The sequence below is a fragment of the Rhodotorula paludigena genome (genome assembly GCF_050403205.1).
Source record: "Rhodotorula paludigena JCM10292 DNA, Rt_paludigena_JCM10292v1_ctg58, whole genome shotgun sequence".
Taxonomy (NCBI): domain Eukaryota; kingdom Fungi; phylum Basidiomycota; class Microbotryomycetes; order Sporidiobolales; family Sporidiobolaceae; genus Rhodotorula; species Rhodotorula paludigena.
The window spans coordinates 1-17,294 of record NW_027481400.1 but is presented as its reverse complement, the minus strand read 5'-3'; the positions used below and the strand labels follow the sequence as shown (position 1 = coordinate 17,294).

The 17,294-nt window shown below is 56.3% G+C and overlaps 4 protein-coding genes across 4 annotated transcripts; 2 read left to right on the top strand and 2 right to left on the bottom strand.

Annotated features, from left to right (window-relative positions):
• Positions 1-14: 14 nt before the first annotated feature.
• Positions 15-2,232, bottom strand: UBP6 (ubiquitin-specific protease UBP6; the record flags this gene model as incomplete). Its single annotated transcript, XM_076651816.1, has 11 exons — positions 15-223; positions 290-866; positions 928-1,042; positions 1,100-1,275; positions 1,337-1,448; positions 1,509-1,581; positions 1,658-1,688; positions 1,750-1,839; positions 1,899-1,913; positions 1,979-2,014; positions 2,071-2,232. 11 exons carry the CDS (start codon positions 2,230-2,232, stop codon positions 15-17), a joined length of 1,596 nt encoding a protein of 531 aa, XP_076502598.1.
• Positions 2,233-2,822: 590 nt separating this feature from the next.
• JCM10292_006524 (3-deoxy-7-phosphoheptulonate synthase) lies at positions 2,823-4,624 on the top strand (the record flags this gene model as incomplete). The annotated part of the gene is made up of 10 exons (XM_076651815.1): positions 2,823-2,900; positions 2,996-3,247; positions 3,330-3,491; positions 3,558-3,606; positions 3,688-3,735; positions 3,805-3,927; positions 4,020-4,165; positions 4,226-4,264; positions 4,346-4,537; positions 4,595-4,624. The coding sequence occupies 10 exons, from the start codon at positions 2,823-2,825 to the stop codon at positions 4,622-4,624; spliced, it is 1,119 nt and encodes a 372-aa protein (XP_076502597.1).
• Positions 4,625-11,123: 6,499 nt separating this feature from the next.
• On the bottom strand, positions 11,124-11,805 carry JCM10292_006523 (uncharacterized protein; the record flags this gene model as incomplete). The annotated part of the gene is made up of 3 exons (XM_076651814.1): positions 11,124-11,361; positions 11,436-11,655; positions 11,712-11,805. The coding sequence occupies 3 exons, from the start codon at positions 11,803-11,805 to the stop codon at positions 11,124-11,126; spliced, it is 552 nt and encodes a 183-aa protein (XP_076502596.1).
• Positions 11,806-13,957: 2,152 nt separating this feature from the next.
• On the top strand, positions 13,958-15,215 carry JCM10292_006522 (uncharacterized protein; the record flags this gene model as incomplete). Its single annotated transcript, XM_076651813.1, has 8 exons — positions 13,958-14,075; positions 14,148-14,247; positions 14,391-14,396; positions 14,454-14,512; positions 14,698-14,741; positions 14,798-14,900; positions 14,958-15,086; positions 15,148-15,215. The coding sequence occupies 8 exons, from the start codon at positions 13,958-13,960 to the stop codon at positions 15,213-15,215; spliced, it is 627 nt and encodes a 208-aa protein (XP_076502595.1).
• Between the last annotated feature and the right edge of the window lie 2,079 nt (positions 15,216-17,294).

Sequence of the window (17,294 nt, the reverse complement as noted above, 5' to 3'; positions counted from 1 at the left end):
GTTGCCTTGAACCGTCACGCAAGCGCCTTGGAGCGGTACAGCAGGATGTAGGCCGAGTGATCTTCGCCACCGCCCTCGAGCGCGAGGATCTTTTCGCGCGAAACGAGCGATACCTTTTCGTCGTCGAACTTGTACCACTCCTGCTTGTCTGGGTCGAAGTTGTGCAGCGCATCGCTGTCACCTTCGACGTTCGGCGCGGCCGCACACCAGCCGACGTAGTGACCTGCGCGTGGGTGCAAAGTTGGCCAGGCGTCTCGAAAGCTGCGCAGCTGAGAGGCAAGGAACGCACCTCCGTCTGCGCTTGCGCCCTTGTGCGACACGATGCCGGCGAGCTCGTACAAGCCGCTGACGTTTGCGCCCTTGTCGGCCTCGAGATCCGGGTGAACGAGTGACATGAGCGTCGCAAGCTCCTCCTGACGCTTGAGGTCTTCGTCGGGCAGCTCGCCCGCCGTCGAAGGAGGCTGATCGATCGCCATCTCTTCGGGCGGGTCGTCGTTCGGGTTCTGCTGCACTGGTGCGGATGCGTCGGCGGCAGTGGCAGCGGCGGCAGCCTGCTCCGACTGCTTTTTCATCTTGCGGCGAGCCTTGGCGCGCTCGCGACGGTCCCTGTCGAAATCCTTGAGCTTCTCGTTGACCGGAAGGAGCTTCTTCTTGAGGTCGTCCGTGACAAGTTCGGTCGCGTCGAGTTCGAAGGGAAATTTGACCTTGCGCATGATCTTGGTCTTCTTGTTGATGTCTCGTCGCCAGTAGAAGCGGACCATGTTGACGGTGAGATACGAGGGCAAGCGAGAGATGCGCGTCGTTTCGTGATAGACAGCTTGCCGCCCGAGCGTTGCGCTGTTCTTCTCGATGTCCTGCTCCATGGACTGGTGCACTGTGCGTCAGCGGTAGAGAAGCTAGTGGTTGCGATGGACCCTTTGAACGCACCTCGGCGATACCCTGCATCATGTAATTTGTCGTGCCCGAAATGTTACACTTGACCTCGAGGAACTGCTCCTTCGCAATCGATGGCGGTTCGTCAGGTGCCTCCGCAGACTTCAAGCTGTGAGGTAGACCATCGTGAGCAGGCGGCCGGTTGGTCTCGTGCAGCCGAACGTACGTTTTCTCGAACTCGCCCATCAAGTTGCGCTCGACGAAATTGCCCTGCGCCCCGCCGAGTGCACTCGACTTGGCAGCCTGAAGGATGGCACCCCAGGCCTCCTGAGCGTCCTGCTGTGCATACTGGCCGGTCTGACGAGAGCGCTCGGCAAATTGCGGCGCGAACTGCCGGAGCATCTGTACGCGCGAGGCGAGTCAGACATTTGCGAACAGCAGGTACGACGACCAGAAGACGCACGCTCAGGAAAGCGAGCGGCGGGAAGTCGTCCGTGGTGCGGCCCATCGACTGATACAGGTCGCGGAGCGATTTGGTGAGCTGGGCGTCTGGGTGCGCTGCGCTTGCCGGGGACCTGTTGAAGTCGCTCGTCGTCAATAGTAGCCCCGACGCCTCGTACAGCCCGGTCACGAACTCGTTCAAGGCAGTCTGCAGCTCGGGAATGGCACGTAGCACTTGAACGGTCGAGTTCATGTAGCAAGTGTTGCCTATAATGCGTAAGCGGCCGGCCGAGCCGATCGCCCGTCAGCATTTCATGTCGAACGAGAAGGCCGCGGAACGTACCGAGGTTCTGCAATCCGACGGGGTACTTGGCCTGGAGGTCCCTTTCATGATGATCAGCTCGACTGATCTCGTGAGAGTATCAGACAGCGTACCGACTGCGCCAGCTCCGTTTCAGTCATGTCCTCCATGAAAACGATTGGCTCAGTCGGGGCTTGCGGAATGGGGCCGGCAGGGCCGATGATCTGCGCCGTTCCGTGTGAATGAGCGAGACCCGCGGGCGCAGGACCAGAAGCGGACCCACCATGACGGTTTGATTCTGCAAGCGAAGAGGAGTGCATGTCAGCTGGGTGTGTGTCCCACAAACACTGGAAGACACCGAACCGGCTTGAAGCCCAGCTTGTTCAGGTCGGCATCATCCTGCAAGAAGAGCGTCAACGACACTTCGCCCGACCAGCACGTGCGAGCAGCACTACCTTAAGCATTCCTCCCTTGACAGGCACCTTGACCTTGTCCACCGGAACGCCCGTGAGGCGGTAGATCTGGTCCTTGAACGCAGCCACCGGCTGGCTCGGGTCGAAGGCGTCGAGCGTATAGCTCTTGCCCGCGTGCTTGAGGTTCAGAGGGAAAGGCGCCATCCCAGCTTGGTCGCGCTCTGCGAGCTGGTCGGTGTGGGTGAGCCTGAGAGCGCAAGACGTCGTCAGCCAGGCGAAGAGGCGATGCGCTGGGAAGGGGGAACTAGGGGCGTCTGCCTCTCTCTTATAACACCAGCGAGTACCGGGACGCCTCTCACAATAGACTCCAGCTATTTCGCTTTCGTGCCTGAAGCAAAACCATCCCGGCGGCTTCCAGAAACCGAGCGGTCAAGTCAAAGGCGATCGCTCCTCTTCGCTTCGCATCCGTTTGCTCTCGCGACGCGCTTCTATCGCCTGCAGTGCACTGCCCAGCCCCTCGACTACAGCCCACAAACCTTTTCGCGCGGTGAGTCGCACCATCAAGCTCGCCTTCACTGGCGTTCGGTCGGAGCCGATTCTCCAGCATCGACACGGTCCAGCTCTGGGCACAATCGAGCGGCGCTTTGCGGGGCGGAAACAGGCTTCTTGTAGGTGACGTAGAGCATGCCGGCTGACCCAGCGCTCCTCCATCGACCCCGTCATCCTTGCCCGCCTCATTCATGCTCGACCCGATCTTTGTCGACGGCTGTCCCAGCACAGCCTAGTCCTACATCATGGAGTCGCAGAGTGTTCTGAGCGATACGAGCTACCAGAACTACGAGGACTATGGCGACAACTTGCGCATTGCGGCGGTGAGTGCTTCAACTGGATTTCGTTTACAGTCGTTTCAACCTCTGGAAACGCGAGCTGTCCAGCTAATTTGGCGGCTCTTGTCTGCGGGGAACAGATCGAGCCCCTCATCCAGCCCGCCCTCCTCAAGTCCGAGATCCCGCTCAGCGACTCGAGCAAACGCACCATTGCGAAGTCTCGCGCTCAGATCGCTGCTGTCCTGCGCGGAGAGAGCGACAAGCTCGTCGTCGTTGTCGGACCGTGCTCCATCCATGACGTGAACGAGGCGAAAGAGTACGCGGCCCTGCTGAAGGAGGAGACGAAGCACCTGCCGAATCTCGTCGTCCTTATGCGGGCCTACTTTGAAAAGGTGCGTTGGCTGCCTCCCGCTACTATCGTTGTTTTGGTTGAGCTGACGCCGTGACTCTCAATCCTGATCTCTGAGAAAACAGCCCCGTACGACCGTCGGGTGGAAGGGCCTGATCAACGACCCCGAGATCAATGGCACTTTCAACATCAACAAGGGCCTCCGCATCGCCCGCACGCTTCTCGCCGACCTGACAAACTCGGGCGTCCCCGTTGCATGCGAGTTGCTCGATACCATTTCCCCTCAGGTTCGCTTGTCGGTCAGGACCTCGCCAGCGCCGCACATGCTGACTGTATCGCCTGGCGTTGCGCAGTTCTTGGCGGACATCATCTCGTGGGGGGCGATTGGTGCCCGTACGACTGGTGCGCATTCAGGCTTGCCCTCCTTGGCGAGTCGCTCGTCAGAATGCTGATGACCACTGCCTTGCCCTTGCCTGCGCGTAGAGTCGCAGCTTCACCGTGAACTCGCTTCAGGTGCTTCGTTCCCTATCGGTAAGCGTCCGGTTACCCTTTTACCGTCAAAATCGGGGAGATTCTGGGCTGAGTCACGGTGCTTCGCAGGCTTCAAGAACGGCACGGATGGCTCGCTCGGCGTCGCGGTCGATGCCATGCTTTCGGCGGCTCACCCGCATGCCTTCCTCGGCGTTACCGAATCAAGTCTGGCCGCGATTGTTCGCACGGCTGGTGTGTTCAGGCCATCGAGCCATCTCATCGGATATTGCGTTGAGTCTCGTCGGCTTTCTGACGAACAACAACCCTCGGCCATCTCCTGATAGGTAACCGCGACGTGCACGTCATTCTGCGCGGTGGCTCGCGCGGCACCAACTACGACTCGGCCAGTGTCAAGCAGGCTGTTGAACAGGTCAAGAAGATCTCGAAGCCTGACCTTCCCTTCCTGCCGGCTGTTATGGTTGACGCATCCGTACGTCTTTGACCTATTTCAAACCTTTGTGGAGACACCCTAAACGCCAGTGCACTACAGCACGCCAACTCGCAAAAGGATCACCGCAACCAGCCGAAGGTGAGTCGGTTTCCTGTCATGTTCCGTCATTTGGCCGGTGCTGACCCACACAACTGTACGCGCGCGCTCTGTGCATTCCAGGTCATTGCCGACGTCTGCGCTCAGCTTCAGGCCGGCGAGGACGGCATCTGCGGCATCATGCTCGAGTCCAACCTGGAGGAGGGCGCGCAAAAGGCACCAAATGGGCGCCAGGGGCTGAAGCGTGGTGTCAGCATCACCGATGCCTGTGTCAGCTGGGCCACCACAAAGCAGCTTCTGCACGATCTGAACAACGTGCGTCCATGCTCGCAATCGTTCGACAGCTCCCGCTGATCCGCTTCTGTTCTACAGGCTGTGTCGGCCCGCAGGGAGCACCACTAGGCGTGTGTAGTGTTGCAATCTGCATCCGCGTACCAGTACCGTGCTTTTTGACCCCGGAAATCCAGTGGATGCACAGCACGCCTGGCAAGACGGCTCTACTGTAACTTGCTGGTGGCAGACCGGACGCTCTGTGACACCTGAACTGCAGCTGATGCTGCCGGGCACGGCTATATTGTTGGCCTTCTTGACTTGTAGACAGTGGTAGCCGGTTTCAGAAAGTGGCTACCGCTTGCATAGGTGTATATATTATGTATAGTTGACAGCACAACTACTTACAGCAAGGGCAGTTGGGCACGGCAGCCTGAGTAAATACACGGGGCAGAAATGCCTGACAGCGAGGCTTGTCTGCTCACGGACACTGCATGCCCGTCCGCAACAGGACCAGATGATGAACAGGATCAGCGGGCTTCCGGAAGTGGCAAGGAGGTCACGATTGGCATACAGGTAAAGAGAACAAGGCAACCTGAGCAATGCCGAACTATACCTGCCGTGTGAGAGTGGGAATTGCCTTGCCTTGCAGCGGCTGTGTCATGCGTGCATTCAGCATTGCAGCAGCAGGTTTGCCTTCAATGACATGCCAACCCCTGTGCATATTCCGCACAACCACCGTCAGGCTCAGGCAAGAGACTAAGCCAGCTTTGGCCAAAGATTACATATGGGACAGGCAGGGATGACCCTCTCAAAGTGCTCCACAGCCTTTGCTCATTCGTGGACGAAGGCCATCTTTGAGGCTGATTGCTGTCCTCTGTGTCTGCCATACAGAGGATAGTTGATCAGGGTAGGTGCGTGTCTGAAACAGGGACGGGCTCAGCGGCTGTCCAGTACATATTCAAGTACAGTAGAATCTGCGTACAAGAAACTGGTAACAGTAGAATCTGCACATGAGCAAGAGACCTGCAAGCAAGATCTGCCTACAAGCAAGCCAAATCCCCTTCCCAGTCATGGTAAATGTGAGCCACAGCAAATTCTGAAGGCAAGGTCTGCCTACAAGCAAGCCTTTGGGACAGGGTCAACCCCATGCTTTTAGGCAGATTCTACTGTAGGAGAGCCCTTTTTGTTCCTTGTAGGCGCCAGACTTGGGCTGGGAAATGGGTGTTTGGGAGCGGTCATGGTCATCGACCACCTGGTCAACTGATGGTCACTCCACTGTCCAGATCTTTGGGCAAGGAAAGCAAGCAGGCAGGTTGCAAGGGCAGGCATAACAATGTTCTCTTGTTGCTGCACATCCCTGGGGGTCTTGTCTTGTTTGAAAATGGTTTAGTCACCTTGCGCCAGATGGGCATACGTGTGAGAGTGGAAATGGTGCAGTAAGAGCAACGCAAGAAGCTTCTGCAAGATGGCAAGAGCAAGGCGAGTGGACCAGGGAGGACCAGTCAGAGTGGGTCAAGCACTGTCAAGGGTTGCTATTCTTAATGAGACTGTCCACACTGGGAGTGCCCAGAAGATGGCTGAACTTTTTTAAGGCAGGTGGGCACGCAAGGAGGCGCCTCACCTAAATCTTTGCCGTGTTTCTTTGCAACCCAGTGCCCTCTGTCTACTGTGACAGCTGGAAGCATAAAAGCAGTACAAGAAATGGATGTGCAGCAGCAATCTGGAACCTTGTCAAGATGGAAAAGCACATCTTGAGGAACACCATGGCGTGCTACCATTGGCAGCACAGGAAGGACTGTCAGTGATGAGTACCCCGCAGCATTGCACCAGCAACGGTAACAGACTGGAGACGTGATGTACTTGAGAGGCATGACCAGCGCGACTCCCTTGCGCGGCACAGCATGTTGCACAGGGTTTGACCTGCTGGAAGTCACACCTTTGCTGTGTTTGCCGTGTTCCTGCTGAATCACTGGCAGCAGTCGTGGGGCGTCACCAAGCGCAGTTGGCGCAGTCAGGGTAGATCTAGCCGGACAGACTTTCACATCGAGGGAAGAAGTGTTGCCGGTGCACTGCATGGCCTGGGTGGAGCTGCACTGGTTGTTCTTGTTCCTTTCTGGAGCCCCAGTCTGTGCTGAGGTGGTGCGAGCAGATACTGGGGCAGTTGCAGCATATTTTGAAACAAAAGCTGATGTTGCAGAGAGGCGAGGCATTTTTGGGCGGCGCAAAATGTAGCCACTTTGAGCCAGCAAGGTGTCCCGCAAGCATCCCTAAGCCTTCATCAGCGACTGGGGCGTTCTCCTGCATCTCAATGATGGGCAGCATGTGCACGGGCACCAGAGCATTCCATCGAGATCTCCGTGCACCGCACTATTTGGTTTGACACCAGCCACACCCTCAGGATGTAGCCGTCCTCAAAAGCCAGCAGCTTGTATGGCGCGCCAGTGCTGTATGTCTCTGCTACCAAGCAAACAAGGTTTGGCATCAGGATGTCCAAGTAGAGGGCAGGGAACTGGTGGAAGAGGGAGTACTGGGCAAACCAGAGGATGTGCAAGGTTAATGTGTGCATGGCAGGCAATTTTGCAGGGCTGCACTCGGACTTAGTCTTCTGGGACAACTTTAAGGTGTAACAGGTGGTCCTGGCTCTTGAGGCTGGACACTTACAGATACAAGTGCATCAAGCAACTTGTGAGATTCCTTCATCCTCTGACCTCACGCCCCATTGGTGGAGTCTTGGCCAACCGACCTCAACAGGCATAAAATGGCCCTTGCCAGCAATGCACAGAAATACCTAAGACTAGAACAGCGCGCTGTGGGAGTCTCTGAGTGGCCATGGCGGGCCACCTGTGCGCACTGGCAGCTGCCTGGCGCAACGAAAGGCTCGCAGTGAATGGACACTGACAATGGGATGACAGAAGCAGGAAGGGCAGCTCCGTCAGGAAGCTGACAGTAGACACATGGCAGTGCCTGAGGGCGGCTTGAGATTCAAACAAAAGTCTGGCTTGTGGTACGGAAGATGCACACCCGTCTGAAAGGGTGCAGCCTGCAGGTACTTGGTTTGTCCTTCAGAGGCAAGGTTGTCAAGCATAGACTGTTGCTCTTATGCTCAAGCACCAGATAGAGGTGGGAGGCCTGCACACCGGGGTTGGGGTAAACCTGCTCTTGTGGACCCAGCAGCTGCTGCCAACCAAGTCCCAACCTGCAGACCCTGCTCAGCCAGCGCTGGAGCAAGCTGAGAGATTCTTTCAGTGAATCCAGAAGGTGTTGACAGGCTGTACTCTAGAGAAAGCCACCGCAAGCTGACAAGCCTGGGCAACAGTTTCTTTGCACTGGATGACCTTCTCAAAGTGCGAGACGGTTCCCAGCAAAGTCTCTTGCATTTGCTTGCTCTGCTGGACCCTGTAGGCACCTCTACTGCTGGTCAACTCTTGTGCTGTGATCTGTAGCTCTGAAAAAACAGGCTCAATATTACAAGACACAACAATAGCCAAACTGCCAAACATTCAGGTGCCTGACCCCACCAGTCAGGTTCAGGACCTGCCCGCACCCGGACTGGCGCCTGTGGCACACAGGCCCTGTGAATTCTGCACCCAAACCCGCACAGGTCAGAGTTGGAGTTCGGGCCTTCCACCTTTAGCACCAAAGTAGAGCATTGTGCCCTTTGTCTGTTGCCAATTGTGCCGAGCTATGTGGAACTACTTGAACCTCTGTGCGGCCGTGTTGACTGGCGCAAGCAGGATCTGACTGTCCTCCCCACCTTAGCAACATTGAGCCTTCCTTGGCAATCTGACCAAGCAGCTTGTATTTTGCTTCATGCACACACAGCACATCTTAAGGTGTCTGCACAAATGCATCATCACTACTGTTCAGTAGGCTGCTGGAGCGCCTGCTTCCAATGTGGACAGCAACAACGTCCAGGTTGCAGGTTGTGTTTGTCGCTTGCTGCTCCCGGTGCAGAGGGAAAAGATACACAAGGTAGCAATGCCGGCTAACAGAGAGGGAAAGCACAACACAAGAACAGACCTGCTCCCGGCGCCAGAGGGAAGAGATGGTGAGGGAGAAGGGGAGGTCTGCCGGACAAGAGAAGGCAGCAAGAGTAAAGGGGGATCCAAGTCTCAAAGGGTACTAGTGGCAAAAGAGAGGAGACAGTGGGGCTTACCGCGCGAAGAGCACTGCACCATCAGCACAGAGAATGGGAGTGGACCACCGGAGGCGGGCGACCTTCAGGCTGCGCTGACAGAGGTGCAGCAACAGTGTTGTGGCTCTCAGGCAGAAGCCCACGGGGTCACCTTGCTGAGCAGGTGGCAACTCCTGCACAAAAAGGTGAATGAGTAGCCAATGACTGTGCCTTTGATGTCCAATTTGCCTTTACAGTAGACTCTGCATATAAGAAACACATCTCTAAGAAACATACGTCTGCAAGAAACCCAGGTGGCTTCTCCCAAACCCCGGTTTCCCAGCCAAAGTCTGGCGCCTGCAAGAAACAAGTGTCTGCAAGAAACAAAGATGGGCTCTCCCGACCTGTTTCTTGCAGGCAGATTCTACTGTACAAGTTTCCTCACGAATGGCAATCCTTGCCTTGCTGCAGCACTTGCTTCTTGTAGCACATGCACAAGAAGACCCTGTACCGGCCCTACCGGCTGACTTACAACGCTGCTCTTCAGCCAGCCCTGCAAAGCCAGAGGCAAGCAGCGCGTTGTCCAAGCTCAAAGCGGCTTATGGGCTCAACACGTTGGCCAGAAACGGGCTCAAGCACAACAGCCTGTACGCAGTGGGACTCACTGTCAAGCTGATGCCGTCCAGGCACGCAGCGTAGTTGAGTGCTCATGAGACGGCAAACACAGTATGCTTCACCTTGTGCTTGAGAAGTTGCAGTCAAGTCAGGCAAGCAGGTATCAGGGCAAGGGCAAGGGCAAGGGCAAGGGCAAGGGCAAGTGCAAGGGCAAGGGCAAGGGCAAGATCAAAAATAGCCTGAGACAGGAGTGCACTTACTTTGGCCATTCTTCTGCTTCAAAAGACTGACTGGCGGTAGGTGTCCTTAAGTCTTGAGTAACCCTTGAGAGATTGCTGGGTGCAGCGATAGTCTTTGAAGTGCAAATGGCGGACCTGGCTGGAAATATTGGAATGGACCGCAGCAATGGACGGCAAAGTTGACAATGTCAAGCTTTGACGCAAAGTTGACAATGTCAAGCTTGCATGTGCTGTTGCAAGCAATCAGCTGCTGCTTAATTGTGACATGATTGCACCCAGCAATCTGGCCACACAGCTGGACAACGTTCTGGCAGAGTACTTCAACCTTGGAGTATGCACATGTCTCCTCCTCCTGACATGACCTGCTGTGCAGATAAATGGCACTGAGCGGATGAGCGGAGTATGGGTGGCAAGTTGGTGCACACACAATTATGTGGGCCGTGGCCAGAGAAGAAAGGCACGCTGTGCTTGACAAAGAGGAGGTTGCGCAAGCGGTGGCGGAGTGCGCGGGTCCGCTGTGATGCTGCCCGCCCCTTCTCTGACATATCTCAGTCTTGTTGGCTCCCTCAGCGCTGCATAAGCCCAGCTTGAGCGCGCCAGCGAGACCTCTGACAGACTGTTTGAGGAGATGCGGCTGCATACAAGTTCGGAGGGGTGCTGCACCTCTTTGACGCCCGGATCTCCCGCGCGCTCCCGCGCGCTCCCGCCCCCGCGTCGCTGTTGCCCCGGACCCCTCGTCTGCGCCACGTGGCTCGCCCGTGCGCGCGAGGGTTGTCACGGGACAAACGGCGGCCCTAGCTTGGCGGCTTGCCCTCGTCCGTCCGAGGAGCAAGTCCCGCTACTGGCTTCGTATCCGCAATCCTCTCGGCCAGCTCTGAGGTGCATCTGTACTCTCTAGTCTCTCTGATAAGACCCTACGAGTCCTGACGACCCGGTGGCGCCTTTGCAGAGCGCAAGATCACCCTCGCTCTGTGACTTTTTGCCCAAGTCTACAGCATAACCGCCTGTCTCCAGACTTGGTGAGCATACCTCTCTTCTCTGCGGCTTGTTGCTGCAAGGAGCCTGACGGTGCTTTCCCCTTGCGCAGGCTCGGCCTCGTGAGTCAGACAAGCCTCCCCTTTGTTAGAGGGAGCTGAGCTGACCGCTTCCCTGCCACCGCTCAGCCTTTCGCTCTCTCGCCAAAGACCGCATCCCGCGGGCAGCAGCGTGTGTCAAACACTCGAGCTGAAGGTGCGCCAGCAGTCAGCGACGAGCCCTGTTGCAATTCCTCTGACCACTCCTACACCAGATTACATCTGCATTTGGTCCTTTCCGCCCATCATCCCCTTCTCACGCCTGATTCTCTATATGGTTTTCTCTTGCTTTGAATCTGCGTAGATACTCTGCTAGATTGCGGCAGCGGTGGCGACAGCAGCGCATCCCTCGCCTCAGGGCCTGGAGTCACCTCGCCACCACCCGGCGTCTCTCTGTTTGTTGTACCGGCTGCCGCCGCGTCTCCAACCCTCTGCAACGGCCGTTCCGATCCCCGCTACACCTACTTGTGTACGCGAGGGAGAAAAGGGGAGTCTAAAACCACTTGTCAGCAGAGTGCGTGGCATCTGGGCATGTGCACAGACGTACAAGCAGCCTTCTTGCGCGCCTTCTGCTTGTTGTGCAAGTCCTATGTCACCTTGCTGATGATCAGGTCAATCTTGTCAACGGCGTTCTCCAGCAGTTTAAGAAACTGCTCAAAGCGGTTCTCAACGTCCTTGTCCCACATGCGGTACTGCGTGCGGCAGACACAAGCGGCAAGCAAGGTGGGCTGAGTGCTCTGGATGTCGGACACCGCCTGCAAGCGCACGGCGGCGTAGACCTCGTTGATCATCTTGTGCATGCAGTCAAGCGTCTTGCAGTTGTGTCTGCCAATCTGCAGATACATACAGATCTGGTGGAGCATTGTGAGTGTTTGCAGCATCTTGGGCTTGTCCGGCACCCAGACGTTTGGCGCGCCTGTCTCAGGGTTGGCGCCTTGTTGAGCGGTGTACCTTCAGCTGACAGGCCAAGCGTCTGTAGCGCTTCGTTGTAGCATTGGTTGTTGTAGAAGCGCTTGACTGCGGTGAAGTCAACTGGCACAATGTAGCGGGTCTGCTTCGGAAGGAAGAGCCCGTGCTGGACCTGCAACTTGAGCGTCCGTTTGCCAGTCTTGTTCCACTCTGTGACAGTCAAGCGTTAGTCGCGGGCTTTGCTGAACTCATAAGGATGCACGCACGGCGCTTGAAGCTGGGCGTCTCGTCGAGCAACCTTTGCAGGCTCGTCTTGCCCGAGACAATTGGCTTGACACGGAGAAAAGTGAGCAGTGCCATGAGTTCCGTGCTGCGATTGCGGAGCGGTGTTGAAGTTATAGCCCAGCTGAAGCGACGGGCAACAAGCTAGACCGTCTCCGCAGTTATCCCTGGCGAGTTGCCAACCCTGCGAGGAGCAAACAGAGGCTCAGCCATGTCCGCTCTGCAAGACCGCGGTCTTGAACAAACATCTGGGCTCTGTCCATGGCGGTAGGGATTCTGCGCTTATTGCCAGGCTGCGCTGCGCCGGCTTCCTTTGGTGCTGCATCTCCGGCAGCGCAGCCTTTTGGTTGCCCTCAGGTTGTCCACTCACATTGCCTGTGGTTATGGTGCAGTGGTCTTCGCGCGGCAAGGCCGGCAGAACACAGTTTCCTGTGTGATTATTCCGCAGCTTCTTACCTTTTGGTCGCAAATCTGAGTCTCAGCTGTCTACTCTCTTTTGCTGCTTGCATCCCCCAGGCTTGAGATACCATCATACAACCTCCTGCTCTCCCTCGCACTTTGCTTCTCTCTGCACGTGAAAGCAGCAAGCTGCCTTGCGTATGCAACCTTTCTTGCACAAAACTTCAAAAGTTGTGAGGACAGCGCTTGAAGCGCTTGGCGATGTGCTCGGCGTCCTCCTCTGCCTTGAGGTGCTTGACACCCTTGCAAAGCAGGGCGGGGAGCGACAGGGCAAGGTGAGCTTTCTTGCTCTGCCACTGACTGACACCAGCAGTCAGCGCAATGATGACAGTGATGCCGCAGGGCTGAACCTTGCTGTCGGCGATCGAAAAGAAGTAGGACGGCAGCTTGCGGCGCTGCTTGTCGCGGTCTGCGCACAAATGAGAACAGCGACTTGGGCGCAACAGCGCAACAAACAAGATGAAGAGCATCGACGTGCGGTTGAGCCATAGATTGTGCGTACGCGACGCGTCGTCGTCCGCGTCCCCGGCGTCCGGGCGCGCAAGGACAGGCAGCGGCGTTGCGTCGGCATGCTCCATTGGCGTGTCTTGCCCGACGTTGCCATCCAGCTCCATGTCCCCGCAGCCCACGATCAAATCGTGCGCCTTGCCGAGGTCAATTACCTCGTCCGCCTTGCGCCCCTTCCCCTTGCCCTTGCCCTTATCTTTTGCCTCGTTGGCCTGGCTTGGCTGCACTTGTCTGACCAGGAGGTGCGGTGCAATGCTCTTACCCCTCCCTTGCAAGCATTCACCTGACGCTGCGCGTCTGGAATGGCAAGAGCTCAACAGCGAGCCCCGCCGCCGGGTACAGCATCTTGTCCTCCGGCCCGGCGTCAAACGGTGCGCCAGGCGCATTTGCTGCTCCGAGCTCAGGCTCTGGCTCAGGTGTGACGGCGCACTACTTGTCCTTGGCTTTGCGGCGCAGACGGGCCGCGCATTCCTTGTCCGTCTTCAGCGGCTGGTCCGCCTTGCGCACGGGTTCACTCCCTTTTATCATCGTGCTACACTTGCCGTTGACCAACTGGAAGATCCCTTTGCCAATCAGTGTCTCTTCTCTGTTGTCTGTGGGAAAACGCAACAGAGCGTATTCCAGAAGACGTTGGGGACTCTCTGTGCGCTACGCAACCGCTTCCATTGCTTGCTGATGCCCTGGTACTTGCACATTGGGAGCAGTCCTTGGTTTCACAGTCACTGCAGTGTGATAGGCGGCAGCCGGCGGCAAGGTTATTCGGACAGCCGCAGATAGTGCCAGACTGGTGCAAAGCGCAAACACTTTGTTCTGCTGCCCAACTGCAATGCAGCTGTTTATTTGCACCAAAGAACTGGAAGCCGCAGCCATCAATGTGTCAACCCTCACAACGCTGCTCAAGCTTTGCGCTTTGCAGTTGACCATCATTTGCAATGCAGGCATTTGCATTGTTGGTACGGCGGCTTACAAGCTCATTGGGCAGCTCTCTCAGCTTCAGATTGCCGAGATGCGCGCTTGCACCGGTGCCAACTGCGGATTGCTGTTCCTCAACGTCCGCATTGCTGTTCCTTGACGTCCGCTTTGAGGCTCTTGTCTAAAGCCTGCGCGCCGTGTCTGCGCCTTGGACAGAGTTTGCATGCGCTGACTGCAACAATGTTCTTGCAGCTTGCGTAATCACCCTGTACACCTTGACAAAGCGTCTTCCTTGCCTTTTGTCACGCTTTTGCCAGCTGCAACAAGCTGGCCTTCCGTGTCACACTCGACAATGACACGCACTTCCACTTCAACTGCTCCAACATCAAATGCGCACAACCTCCCTGAATACGGAGAGCTTGTCATCTGCGGTGCGGTTCTCAAGCGAGACGTGGTTGACCTGGTTGTTCGTATGTCCATCTGCGCAGTTTGACTACTCTGTGAATTGCGCAACCGCTGATGCCGCTTCTCCTCTCATGCAGAGCAAGTCTTGGACATCATCAAGGTGCAGCTTGCAAAGGTCCCAACGCAAATCGTTCAGGCGCTTATCCTTGTAGGCGGCTTTGCCGCATTCAAGTACCTGTGCGCCCGCGTGCACAAGACTTTGGCTACCGCTTTCCCATCATTGCCAAGCCGTGCAACACCAACATTGCAACACTGCAAGGTGCTGCACAGTACAGCCTGGGCTTGATTGGCAGCAAGGCTACAATTATCTCTGTCATCAGCCTGCAGTGCGTGGCCTCTGAATGTATAGTGGATGAATTTAGATCTGATACACTCATCTGCAGGTCCTACATCATGAAGTGCAAGCTTCCAGCTACAGAGGAAGAACGCTACCAGCGGCCAGGTGCGTGACCCTTGATTGCAGTGGCGCCATCTTGCTTGATTACTGGCATCTCAACCTAAGGGTTCATTGTGCAGAACAATGCCGGTGTCGAAATCTGCAAAGGCTGAGCTACCTCGTTGCCAAAGGAGGGCCGTCAAAGCGCTTGTCCCAAGCGTGAGCGAGCCCGCTGAGCAACAAAACTGCAGCCGTACTGCGGAAAGGGCAGTGCCTTTGCTCGCGGTACTGGAAGGTGTGTCCCTCCTCCAGGACCTGAGTGCGCAGACTGAACGTTCCTGCCGCTCCCAGTTCATACTCTCTCCGCAAGACTCAATCTTCACCGCTTTCCTCGATGTTTCCAACTCAGACAGGATCTATTGGTACACTGACAAAGATAAGCGCCTCTCACTCAGTGAGCGCCTGACCATGCTGACTTTTGCTTGTTGGCTGTGGTTATGCCCAATTGAAGAGCTTGCATGCTGCAGTGTTGATCTCTCACCACTCCCTGCATTTCAGTACAATGCCCAGGCCTTAACTGGTAGCTTGTTCTGGTGCAAATCTGACCTTGCACTCCAGATGGACTCGGCGAAGATTAGCGGCGCGTTTTGTATTGCACCGGCCCTTGTTGTTTCAGACCTTTGCTGACGGTACCACCACAGGCCTGCTTTTGACAGACAAGGGAGAGGAGGTGGGTTGTGCTATCTTTGAATTCCTGGGAACCAAATAATGGGCTGGGGTAGACCAATCCATATCGCGTGCAAGGTAGTACAGTCTTGAACTGGCAGCTGGTCGCCTTTGCATGCCTGGACAGCTCGGCAAAGCAGGCGGTTGTATTGACAAGGACGGTTGAGGCGGTACTTTGGCAAGCTGGCTCGTCCCCCTCATCATCCCTTACAGAGCGCCTGAACCGGACATCATGAGTCCCACATTCTTGCGGTCCGGCGCAGTCGCGGCACGACCAGCTGCAGCAATGCCGGCCATCGCCATTGGCTCCTCAAGCAGGTTCTCCGTGTGCACGACAGGCCCGGGCGGCGCCGCCATCTTGGATGGCAACGCCGCGCTGGGTAGGCGATGCGGGAGGAGATGGTGCTGGAGGTCGAGGAACGCTTTGCCGGAGAGGATACAGCGGGCAAGCTCGTCCTGCGTAAGGCACTTGTCAGCTCAGACCTTGCAAGCTCGGTGTAATGCGGCGTCCCTTGTCTTCCGTGATGTTGTCCACCTTTTTGAGATCCATTACAGCGCGATCCTTCTGCTGCCCCAGGCGCAACTCCTGCTCGACACCCACGTCTGCATTGGCAAGGATGAGAGAGGTACCTTGTATTGCAAGCCTGCAAGCAGGCAAGAGTGCAGACACACAGCGATTGATTGAAGTGCACATGTACTGCGCAAAGGTCAACAACACCGCAGTTGACTGTGTCACTTGCAACAACGGGTCAGTGATGCAGTGAAATCTGCCTGCAAGCAAGCCTTTGGGACAGGGTCACCCCCTTGCTTGTAGGCAGATCTTGCTTTTAGATCTTGCACACATTTACTGTGACTGGGAAGGGGATTTGGCTTGCTTGTAGGCAGATCTTGCTTGTAGGTCTCTTGCTTATGTGTGAATTCTACTGTACTGCAATGAGCTGATGTGGGGTTGCATTCACAGCACAGCTTAAGCGGCAGGCAATGTGCAAGGCTGTCGAGCCTGCCAAACTGTCAATCCTGCAGGAAACAACTAGAGATTCAGCCAAGTCCGCTTGGCAAAGCCACAGTCTTGAACATGCATCCGGGCCACATGTACAGGCATGCAGAGAAAGCTCAGCTTGACAAGCATCGAGCAGTGGTAGCAGATCTTGCGCTTGCAGCAGATGTTGCGCTTGCAGCAGATCCTGCGCTTGTGGCGCAGACTGCGCTGCACCGGCTTCTTTGTGAAAACAGGTTCAGCCACGGATATGCAATAGTGTGATACCAAGAAAACAGATCAAATGGGCAAGGATGAGGCCGGCTACAGTAGAATCTGCCTACAAGAAACAGGTTGGGAGAGCTCGTCTCTGTTTCTTGTAGACATTTGTTTCTTGCAGGCGCCAGACTTTGGCTGGGAAACTGGGGTTTGGGAGAAGCCACCTGGGTTTCTTGCAGACGTATGTTTCTTATAGATGTGTTTCTTATATGCAGATTCTACTGTAGACATTTCTTTGGCGCTTCGTTGAGGCGCAGCCATTGCCCAGAAGAGCGGGAGAGCAGGCGGAAGCGCCTGCTCTGTTCTTCCCACAGCACAAGGCGGACATTGGGGGCGATTGCGCCCCGCGAGAGAGGCAAGGCAATGTGGCAGGGGCATTCTGGCGAAGTTGGCAAAAGATGGGCATTCTGGCAATTTCCGCTTGAAACAAGGGCATTCTAGCAAAAAACTCTTGAGTTCCTGCATGTCTCAAGTTCAGAGGCAAGGACAGTGTTTGAACAGCTTGTGCAGGCTGCAATCCTCATCAAGCTGAACAAGAGCATTGTTGATTTAAGCTGCAGGAAGATATTTTTCAACATGATATAGCATACTTTCCCCCCAAGCGACCCCTGCTTTGTTGCTTGTACATGCTGCTTCTCCAGCCAGATCTACAGCAAGGGAGCAGCAGGCTTGTATCTGTGCAGGAATTTTGGGCTTGTATGCCTAATTTGTGGGTAGATCAAAGTTATGCCTTGCTCCAGGGAATCCAGGCTCATTTGCTGGGGGGGGGGGGGGGGGGGGGGGGGGGGGGGGGGGGGGGGGGGGGGGGGGGGGGGGGGGGGGGGGGGGGGGGGGGGGGGGGGGGGGGGGGGGGGGGGGGGGGGGGGG